The sequence below is a fragment of the Rattus rattus genome, chromosome X (genome assembly GCF_011064425.1).
Source record: "Rattus rattus isolate New Zealand chromosome X, Rrattus_CSIRO_v1, whole genome shotgun sequence".
Taxonomy (NCBI): Eukaryota; Metazoa; Chordata; class Mammalia; order Rodentia; family Muridae; genus Rattus; species Rattus rattus.
Window position 1 is genome coordinate 86,772,500 of NC_046172.1, and position 11,414 is coordinate 86,783,913.

An 11,414-nucleotide genomic window follows, 5' to 3' on the forward strand; every position below is an offset into this window, starting at 1 on the left:
TCAAGTATGGCCTAAGGGAGGCCTGGTGCCATAGGACAGAGAGGGAGTCCTTGCATCTCTAAGAGAGGTTCCTTGCCTGTAAAGAAGGCCTAGGAACTGCTGACATGGGACAGTCTGGTCCTAACTGGGACCAGATCCTTCTGGAAGGTGAAAAAGGAAAGACACATAGATGGGGAAACAGCATGGAATGGAAGGTGATTTTCTCATTATATTTGAGAAAACCCCAGAAACGTCAGCATCCTGGAAATATCTCCCAATCCTCTCTCAGACACTGCCTCTTTTAGTATCCCGAAGCCTAAAATTGATGTCTGGCTTTCTTTATATGACTTCAAAGTGTATGCGCCAGCATACATTTCCTGGGCTCCAAGCTAGGATCTGGGAACTGGCTCCCTGGCCTGTTTCTGTGTTCAACACCCAGTCACCTCCTTTGCTCTGCCCACTCCCATGCAGCGACGAGGACCAGTACCTGTTGAGGCACTCCAGCCCCATCACAGACCGAGAACCGGCCTTTGGACAGCAGGCTCCGTGCAGCATGGCCACAGAAAGCAAGGGGGAACTCGAGAAGATCCTGGCCCATTTAGAAGATGAGAACCGGTAGGTACGGTCATGGCATAAATTAATGCGGGTGCGGAGGCTGGCAGATTGAGCTTCAACCTTGATGCTTCATGTGCTATGTAACCTGGATCAAGCCACTTACATCTTCTGATCGTCCATTTTCTCAGCTCTGTAATAGGGATGACAGCGATGCTAACTTGCCAGGCTTATTGTGAAGACCAAATGAGATCAATCATAGAATGTGTCAGTCCTTATAGTAAGGGTTAATCAATGTTGATTCTTCTAATAACTGTTTGAGTCCTTGTAATATAACCCTGACCTTTTCTAAGTATCCACGAGATACATGGAAAGAGAACACCAGAAGAATGCAGATGAGAACATAACCTGTCCTTGCTCTCAAAAAACTTTCTGTACTGAAAGTAGAAAGAACTACTTGTTACTGAATGAAACTATTCCAGGGCTTTTTGAAACTACACATAGCATTTCCGAAGCAGAGAGATGACAGGCCACTAGTCGCATTAATCACCACAGAAATAGAGGTGGCTGCATGGGCCTGACAGAAGTTGAAGGCTCTTGGAGGGAGGGGAGTACCATCTGCAGAGCCTCTTAGGGTAGTGCACTTCAAGCATCAGTGTGCACAGGAGTCAATGGCAAAGCTTGAAAAAAATTCGAGTCCTCACCTCACTCCTGGGTGTGGAGGGCCTGAGTTTCTATTTCTAACCAGCAGTCAGGGATACTAGCTAGTGTCACTGGTCCCCACACCGCCCTCGGATTAGCAAGTCTTAGAACAATGTTCCTCAGATGGTGGAGTGCAGGTGAGGTCTAGTTCACAAAGTGTGTGTCACCAGTCCTGGAAAGATAAATGCACAAACATACAGCAAGCTTTTAGAAACTTTTCCAGCAAACGTAACATTGTCAGGATAAAAGCACACAAGATCGATTTGTGTGTTGTCGAACGTGTGGGGCAGGGCACAGCGGTGGTGTGAACTGTGGACTAGTTGTGAACATTAGCACAAAGCGGTCCTTATACAATGGAGTGAAGTGTGATCAAAGCCCTGGTTTCTCCAGGGAAGGAGAGAAAACTGCTACATTGGAGCAGCAGAGAGCAGGCTCTGGAGAATGGTAGGAAGAGCAGGATTCTCTCCGCCTGGACAACAGAAAGTGATAATGCCTAAATGTGGAGTGTCTCCTGATGGTCCATTATGAACATCCAAAGCAGGTCAAATCAGAGGGCTGTAGAGAGAGGCTGCAGTATAGGTGATCTCTTTATGTATGCTATGTCTTCGCTGAGAATCTAAAAATCTATAAGTAGAGTAACAGGCAAGCCATTGGCACTAATATTTGCAGAACATGTTCTTACCTGCTTTTTTAAGGTCAAAATTAATCCCCAAACATTAAAGCCCAAGACATTTCTTGTGAAATGTCAGCGTACTGCCGAGGCTTCAGGATGGCAGTGTAAATGTCAAGCAGGCTGGAGAGAAGTGGCTGTGGCCATTTCAAGCAGAGCATCTCCAGGGGGTGGGTTGGGAGATCGCAGAGACCTCCTCACACATGAGAAACGGGGCACTCGTGGATTCTGGATAGCTAGGTGATCCTGTTAAAGCCTTAGGCCTCGGCATCTGTGTCCATGGCAGGATTCTTCAGGGAGAGCTGAGGCGCCTGAAATGGCAGCACGAAGAAGCAGCCGAGGCACCTACCCTAGCTGAGGGCTCTGCTGAAGCAACCCCAGACCACCGCAATGAAGAGCTTCTAGCTGAAGCCAGGATCCTGCGGCAGCACAAGAGTCGCCTGGAGACTCGCATGCAGATCCTTGAAGACCACAACAAGCAGTTAGAGTCTCAGCTGCAACGCCTGAGAGAGCTGCTCCTGCAGGTGAGGCTGCAGTGACAGAACCAGGGCCCTGATTCAGGAGGGCTCAGAGAGCTGGGGTTGGAGCAGAGAAAGAGAAAGTGCCACTTAGGTTGTGGCAGTCAGGTGACTTCTTGAGAGGAGCTGACTGGCAACTGGGATGAAGAAATGCAGAAGAAAGTGGGCAGAATGGGTCCATCCTTAAGCAGTCCTCGTCCCGTTCACTTCCATGCCTCCTCTGTGTGTCACTCTTAAGCTCCCTAGGGACTTTTAAGGACTTTTAAGGAAGCTGTATTTCACAGCCCACTGGAATCTGGTATTAAAAGAATAAATTTCAAAAAACCATCCTAAACAAAGGGACTCAGTATAGCACCAAGCATGAGTACCTGAGCTACATCTGCAGAGACAATTTTTTTAAAAAAGCCAGGTGTGGTGACACACACTTGGAATTTCCATGCCAGGGACATGGATTTCTGGGGCTTCCTGGCCAGCCTAGTCTACTTGGTGAATCCAGGCTCATGGAAGACCCTGTCTCTTACAACAAAGAAATGAAAACAGAAAAATGGTGGGCAACACCTAAGGACTGACACCCATGGTTATTCTCTAGCCTCCACACGCATGTGCATACATGTATCCTCAAGTGCACACAAATGTGTACATATTCAACATACATATACACCAAGTCATAATCCAAAATGTGGCCTTTTTAGGTTTGGACATGTTTGGCAAGAGAAAAAAAAATTTTTTTCCGGAGCTGGGGACCGAACCCAGGGCCTTGCGCTCTCTAGGCAAGTACTCTACCGCTGAGCTAAATACCCAACCCAAGAGAAAATTTTTTACAAGAACGGGCTCTTTTGTTGCAATTTGCCCTTTTCGTCTCTGGGAGGTCAGGCAACTCTTGGGTCAGGCAGCCTGGGCTTGAATATATTGACTGTGGGGGCTCAGAAAGTTATTTAACCTTATTTGGCCCCGGTTCTCCGTAAAACAGAGGTCATGATAATATTAGCTTTAAATTAAGACAAAACAAAGCAAATCAATGGACAGTGAGAGATGGTCAGAAGTTAAGAATGCTCGTGCAGAGGACCGGAGTTCAGCTGCCTAGCACCGGTGTAAGTCAGCCCACAACTATGAGTAACTCCAGGGGTAAGGAATCAGGCACCTTTGTCTGGCCTCCGGAGGTACTCACACACACGGCACACCCTCACAGACACACACATAAAAATAAAAACATACCTTTCTAAAGGGGGGCTAGCAAGGTGGCTCAGCTGGTTAAGTCTTTCCCACACAGGCCTGACAAACGGAGTTCAATCTCTGCGACCCACATAAAGGTGGAAAGAGAACCAACTCTATGCAGTTGTCCTGTGACCTACACATGCTTCATATCATAAATGTATCTGCAGATGCCACACACATATACACAGTACTAGTAATAGGTAAACATTTTACATCATAGGATTATAACCATCCTAAAATCAAATAATGTATATGCAGAATTCAGCAAGGTACCAGGAATATAGCACACTAATCATGTATGTCATCTGTCATTGTCATCATATGCAACAGTGTCCCTGTTCTCTTTACTATCCAAGGAACAGCCTTGTTCCTTTCTTAACTAGTTTTAAGCTCGCATTCAAAATACTATTTTCATCCTGGCCTCTGTACATTTGAATCGCCATACTTTGCCTTCCATTTCCCTCCTCTGTGTCCCTGCTTCCCCTCTAGTCCCCTTCCTTCTCTCCCAGTCAGCCCTCCATTCTGCTCTCTTATGCCATGTGTTTCATTGGCCTCTTTAGTTCCAGGGACAATCTTCCATGAGTTCCTGCAGTTTTCTAACATGCGCTATGTCATGAACTGAGGGTCAGGTGTGCAACGATGAAAGTGCAGGGAAAAATGGGCTCTAAATAGCCTAAATATAGTTGAAATGGCATCAAAAGACCCTTAGGTGCAGTGCCATTCTTGTAAGAACCAGGAACCTTTGACTCCTGTTGTTAAAAGGATCTAACAACGATCTAAGAGGTTTCCTGAAGGAAGAAGGCACAGCTTATGGCACCGTGAAAAGCTTCTTAAGGACCCAGTACAAAAGGGCCGGCACAGAGTCTCTAAGGTTCCTTTTTAAGCTCAGGGGTCTAAGAATGAGGTTATGAAGACAAAGCCACTTAAATCATGTCTCACCTCTTGCTAGCCACCCACTGAATCAGATGGCAATGGCTCTGCAGGCTCATCCCTAGCCTCCTCCCCACGCCAGTCAGAAGGCAGTCATCCCCGGGAGAAGGGACAGACTACCCCAGACACTGAGGCTGCAGGTAAGTTCCCTCATGTAACCCACTTCCTCCAGTGATTTGTCCTTCCCAACACTTTACTAGAGCTGGGACTAGGGCTGTGTATAATTGGTTTGTTGACTGTCTCTCTCATACGTTTCTTCTAAAAATGTCTAGTGAGTGCATTCTCCATACTGGTCATTTGAGTGGGAGGGTACAAGTACTCTGAACCCACTATTCAGCAAATAGCAGCCTAGCTCAGCCCCTTGCCTTTCTTCTTATAAAGGCAATCTCAAAATCTCTCATCTCTCTTCTAACTTAGATGATGTGGGTTCAAAGAGTCAGGATGTCAGCCTATGCTTAGAAGACATCATGGAGAAGCTCCGCCACGCCTTCCCCAGTGTGCGAAGCTCTGATGTGACTGCGAACACCCTGCTGGCCTCTTGATGGAGTCATGCCCCCATCCTGTAGTTCATAGTCCTTTCCTGATTCTCGTCAATGCTGTCCCTTAACCTTTGCCCAACCTTTCCAGTACCCACTGGCCCCACATTCCTCAGCCAGCGATATTTGGGCCTGGGGCAGCAGCAGGGATCTAATGGCTTGTGAGAGGTGGTGGAGGGAGAGGAGAGGAGAGCTGTGTTTCCTCTGACTCTAGAAATGTACCCATTAATCCTTAAGACTGAACCTGCCCCTTATGTTATTCTGCTGTTGCAGCCCAGGCAAAGGCACTTGTCACCCAGATAAGGAGCAGAAAGTTACCTTGCAGAGCTAAGCAGTGCCCACTGGTCCCTTTCGCTTCTCCATGGAATCAAAGGGAAAGCCTAATGGCCTCGAGGTTCTGCGTTATTGATCTCCAAGGGGTTATTCCTACTATCTGGCCCAACTGAAAGAGACAAATGGGTATCCCTGAGACATTCCTCCAAAGGGCGCCTTAGGAAGTCTAGGCAGTTTATGTCCTATTAGTTCAGCTCCAGAGCATAGTTCTTGAGGATTCCTCAAATATCTTTAACTCATCCTGCCACAGTACCTAGCAGAGCGTCTCTGATGGAGGAACATTTCATTGTAGACATGCTTCCACCCTATATTTGGAAACATTAACATAAAAAATACTTGTTTCTTTAAACACCCCCCCATGATCCTATTTTCTGGTGGCCTTGGCATCCCAAGAGACTCGTTGAGATGCTCTGGAAACCCATCCGAAGTCACTCTGGTTTTCTGAATCTGTCCTCACTGAGCTGCTGGCAGAGGGGCATCTTCTTCAACAAAGAGGCCTTACTTTCTCTTTGTGTGTGTGAGAGAGAGAGAAAGGAAGAGACCCTCTATCCTAGAGGAGTATAAGCCAGGATATAACCAATTGATAGCATAGGTTAGACTGGGTAAGATGGCTGATTGCCCCCAAATATTCACTGGAAAAGTTCCAACTGACCAGCCTGAATAGTGATTCCTGCTTTAAAGCTACTAAACTTGAATCAGAAAACTGGCCGCATTCCACCCAAAGTGGAATTAAGCAGCAAGGTCTTCCTGTATATAAAACTGTTGCTAACAATGAAAGATGAACTCAGTCTTCAAAATGAACTAACTTTTCCTAGGCTGTATACACTCTGACTCCTTTGGCTAGCAACTGTTCAGAATAGAATGTGGATGTGGAAAGAGTGGGTTGGGGAACTTGAAACAGAGGCAGAACCCACTTAGACTACTTTCTACAGAGGAGAGCTTTCACCCCAGAGTCTTGCAATGGACTAAATTTTGAGTTTATATATACATATCTATACTACATATCTACTGTACATCAGTGTTCTCCCAGCCTTACTCAAATATTAAATTCTAATAGTTCTTAAAGAATTAGTGTCCTGCCTTGCTCTTTGTTAGCCTCAGTCTCTAGCAGGAAGGTAAGGGAAGGCATCCTGGCTGGGCCCTTAAGGACGTTTTTCTCTATCCTGATATTTGAGGTAAATTGACCTTTAGACCAATCCAAGGAAAGTCTGTGTACAGAGTAATCTAACAGGAAGAGGCATTCTGTTCTCTTCACTATTTCAAACTTTGTTCCACTGAGACTTGAGCCTTAGGTAAAATTTTCTTACCACCCTTACAAAGTGATTTGGGAACCAAAGTAGAACACATCCAAGCTCTACCCACTCCACACAGAAAGAATAAATAAGGCATATGTTAGTCTCTGCCAGGCTAAGACAGAATACATCCTATCCCATTAGGGCCTAAGGTCTGCATCATGGCCTTATAGAATGCAGTGGTTGTCATCACAGTCAGGAGAAAGTGAGATATTTACAGTTCTGTATTATAATCCAAGCCACAGCACACACATAGAACTGCTAGGAACCTAGCTTGATCTGTTCCAGGGAGGTAGAGTAGTAGCTTGGCTCCAGAAATCAAGATTGCATTCTCCCAAACCAAGCCACAGATTCAAGGGTCAAATCTCATGCCTGGAGATCTCTCGAAGAAGAACTGGGTATCTGCTTGTATTGTGAGCATTTGGTAGGCAAGCATCAAACACAGAACCAGGTCATAGTCAGAATGAGGCATCTTTGTAGGAGCCTAGACTGTGGGCAGGATTCAAATAAATTTGTTGTGGAATAGGGGACTCAGAAACTATGAAGTGCATGCCTCCCTATGGCTTAGGGACACGGATACTACGAAACAATCTAAGAGTCCTTTTGTAAACCCCATCCAAGAGTTCTTAGGCCACCGAGGGTCTGTGACAACTTCAATGGACTGGACTTGGTAGAGAAGATGTTGATCTTGTTATGTAGAATTTGTGCTGGATGTAGACCGAAGCAGCAGGTCAAGGTTGACGTCTCACTGGCACTTTGCTATCTTGTGTTTACCTGCCATACCCCAGACGAGTACATTGCTCAGGGATCCAGTAGTAGTCACTGCTGCCTATGTAGGCAAGTTGCCTGCAGTGATGAAAATGACTCCTTGGACAGTGTGAGTCCATACTGGGGTTGAATTTAGCAAAATGTGCTCTATGTTATTGGGTATGTTGTGTGTTGAAGGTCCTAAAGGAGCCCTGTGTAATGCATAACCCTGCAGTTGAAGGTAGTGAAAGAGTTGCTGGATTAGTAACCTGCGTTATGAGATAGCATCAGTGACGGGGAATGTGTTTACTGGATTTTTTTATCAAAGAGTGTAGGCAATTTATTCTGGACAGAATTTGATAGACAGCAATAAGCCATTGGGAGGGTAGCTGTGCTTTCGGCTCAGAGTAGCTTCACACTGGTTGGCAATTGTAAGGGAAGGCTGACTGGCTAGAAGACATAAGACTGTGGTATATAGTCCCATAGTTTTCTACCCAGGAGGACATGTGCCCTTCTCTTCAGAACGCAAGGGTGAGAATCAAGGTTCTCAATGTTTCTCACAAGGCCGAGACTCTGGCAGTACTTCACTATGGAGAAATCTGATTGAGATTCAGGTGTTTTGTGAACTGGTCTGGCAGGTCACAATAGTGAAAAACCAACCAAGGGGCAAGGCAGAGGCAAAGCCTGGGAAATTTCTTACCACCAGATTAATGTTAAAGACTACTATTCCTTCCTGGGGTGTGTGTTTTTAAAGGGTTTGGGGGTTCAGTCCCCAGCTTCAGGCTAGAGCATTTGCTGAACTCACATTTTCAATGGCAGAATTGTAGCCTCTGGGACTATTTTCTGTTATTAATTCCATCCAGTTTCCCTTGGTACTTTGACAAATAACCAACAAACTTAGGGACAGTCCTGGGGGGGAACCTAGAGGCATTGCCCTAAGGCTGTGGAAATTTAGCTCCTCAGCTGGGTAGCCCAATCTGTGGGCCTCCCTGCAAAACCCTGGGTCTTGGAAGAAAAATACTTCAGCAATTCCTCGCTGTTTTAACTCCTTTAGCTGCCATTTTTAGAAGGAGACATGCCAAATGCCCTTGCTGTTCCCAAGGCAGTATAAAAGGCAGACTGAAGTTGACTATGCTGCTTGCCGGCTGCAAGAATTGATCACAAGGATAAAAATTAGGGGATAGGGGAGGTGTCAAGGGTGGCATGCAAATGTATTAAAGTTTGGGGTGAAGGGGGCTAGGAGCAAATGGGTTAACGTCAGTTGCCACTCACTGTGGTGCTTTTCCCATTTTATCCTTGAATTCTGCTTTGAAGAATAAATTTGTATTTGTTTACTTTGGTTCCTCTGGTTATTTTCTCCGATCATGACATTCCACCCTCTTCTAGTATTTTAGGGTGGGCAGAAAAGAGTAGAGGTGAAGAAGCCACAGGCATACTGACAAACAGGCCACAGTTGCCTGGATTGGTGGCCCCTCAAGTTCCCCCTTTCAAAAGGAAGAGCTTGCCTCACAGAAAAAGTAATGGTTTCTAAATTTTCTCATCAATCTGAGTTTTTCAAGCAGCTGAAGCAATTTGAGAAAAATCAGGCTCACTGCTGTGAGTTTCCATGAAAGTGCATTTATTCTGTTAAGCTCTGTCCTTTATTCTGAGATTGTAGAATGAATATATATATGCATATATATGCATATATATATATGGAGAGAGTGTGTTAAAATGTCTCCATGAACTGATGATAATCATTTTGCTTACTGCCATTTCATGCCAAAATAAAGCTTTGTTAGTCCTTCATCTGCACCAATTTTTCTTTCCTTACCAGTCCATAGCAATTCATTGCCCAGTACAAATAAATGCCAATCACATCCATTTTAGCCTACACAACAAATACTATCCTTCCAGCTATTCATTTCCAATTATTATTCATTTAAACACTTATTGGGAATAATTCACGTTTTTCCTGAGTCTTTGGAATTGTCAAAAATGTCAGCTTGTGATAAGACAAAACACCCAGATCTATACAGTTTATTACTTAGAGACACAACAGAAATGGAATGTGCTATTAGCTCCCTGGGTCCTTTAGTCTCAAAGATGATGCGGATGTGAAAGAGATCAGGTGACATGTACAGCGGTAGACCCCTGTTGTTGAGTTGCCAATGCTATGTAGTAGCTGAGCAGGCCTGTGGCCAATAGCTGCACCCCAGAAGCAGAAAGCCCTCCACCCTTTAAGAATGAGGAAGGCAGATGAGACACTGCGTCATGGTAGCCTCCATAGATAGGAAGGCAAGTAAACAGTCTTGTGGTCACCCTTACAAGTCACTTCGTGCATTCTGTCTCAGAGGTCTAGCAGTGTGTTTAGATGTTTCTGTCTCAGTCTTCCACCTTGGCTGACCTGGAAAGTCCAGCCCCACTTCAAACTCAGCCTCTTAGCCTAACCCAAAACAGAATTTTCCCCATTATCTTCTCCTTCTTCACATCTTTTCAGTTCTAGGTTTCTAGAAAACAATTATGTATCATCTTTGCTTTTATGATTTTCTTATACTTCTGTCCTGACATTGGCGTTACTTTTTTTGGACATACTTATGTCCTTTGGTTCTACTACTTTCTGTGAATCTCCCTTAGCATTCTGACTGTCTTTGACCTACTCCCCCAGGCTTGACCTTTATACACGGACTTACTCTTCTCTTCCCATTGCTTATTGTCATTTGGCTGTAATCTTTCTTAGAGCAGTAATCACTTTTTCAATTGGAACCAGACTGGGGTCTAGCTGATAACTAGATGGACACTCGAATAGGTGACCTACATACAGGACAGATGGTAGCTAGAGCTGCAGCTGCAGCCATGTGTTCATTTCTACTACATGAATATTTAATTCGAACACTGGAGCTACTCATTTGTACTCCTCCATCATTTTGCTCTCCAAATGTTATAGTTATGATGTGATGGTCTGCTTCCTTCAAAAAGACATAGACTGTTTTGTATCCCAAGGACTCTTTTAATAGGCTCTCTATTAATGGCATCTTGTGTCATTTCCTATCAGAAAATGTTACTGTGAGTGTGTCTGCCCAATAAAACATTACCTACCTACAATAACATGTGGAGCTTTTGAGTGATTAGGTCAAGAAGGCCTGAGTAATACCCTTTATAAGAGAGACCTGGAGGCTTCTTTTTGCTCCTTCTTCCATGTAAAGATGCTCAGAAGCCATGATGTATAAGTCAGGTTTTATGCCATCTGGCGGTCAGACCATGTCTGTTGATGCTTTAATATTACATTTCTCATCCTCCAGGAGTCAGAGCAATAAGTTGGTTTTACTTATAAATTTAGAAAACTATAGTATTTTTGTTATGGTAACCTAAATGGACCAAGGTAGAGTTTACTGTTGTGTTTTAATATAAGTGTGATTCTTCTAGATCAATGGGGGTAAGAGGTTTAGCTTGTCGACACAGTACTTGCCTAGCCTGTGTGGGCCTTGAGTTTGATTACAAGCACAGCCATTTGTTTAAGATAAACATCATTTTCCTTAAAGTACACATACGAGAATACAATAATCACATAGCTTTAAAAACCCTTATGAAATCCAGAGTTGTTAAAGTCTTACAGTATTGTTAATGCCTTAAAGGCATTACAGGAATCTAGATTTACTAATCTTTTCTTATGGGAGTTACAATGAGAAGACTTAGAATAAGAGTAATATCTTTCCTCTGACTCTTCTCTTAGCTAAAGAATAACAACCAGCCACAGCCCTCAATACCTACTCATAGAGCAAAGAGGAGTAGCAAGAAACCATCTGTGGGCAGGCAAGCAGCCTTTAACCTGAGAAAGGCAGGGCACGACCTAGTACTTAATTGCTGAGAGGTAGGCATTTGAAGAATTGTGACAGGACCCAACCCTTGTTAGAAATTAGAGATGTTTTCATGTTTTAATTTAATTTTATTTTGAGACAGG

At 44.4% G+C, this 11,414-nt stretch overlaps 1 protein-coding gene across 1 annotated transcript in view; it reads left to right on the forward strand.

The window, feature by feature from the left end:
• Nucleotides 1-8,808, forward strand: part of Drp2 (dystrophin related protein 2) — a 49,816-nt gene extending 41,008 nt beyond the window's left edge. Inside the window, 4 exon segments of the mRNA XM_032889794.1 lie at nucleotides 451-594; nucleotides 2,190-2,427; nucleotides 4,586-4,706; nucleotides 4,984-8,808. Of these exon segments, the coding sequence (XP_032745685.1) occupies nucleotides 451-594; nucleotides 2,190-2,427; nucleotides 4,586-4,706; nucleotides 4,984-5,108 (628 nt within the window). The 3' untranslated portion in view covers nucleotides 5,109-8,808.
• Nucleotides 8,809-11,414: the final 2,606 nt, after the last annotated feature.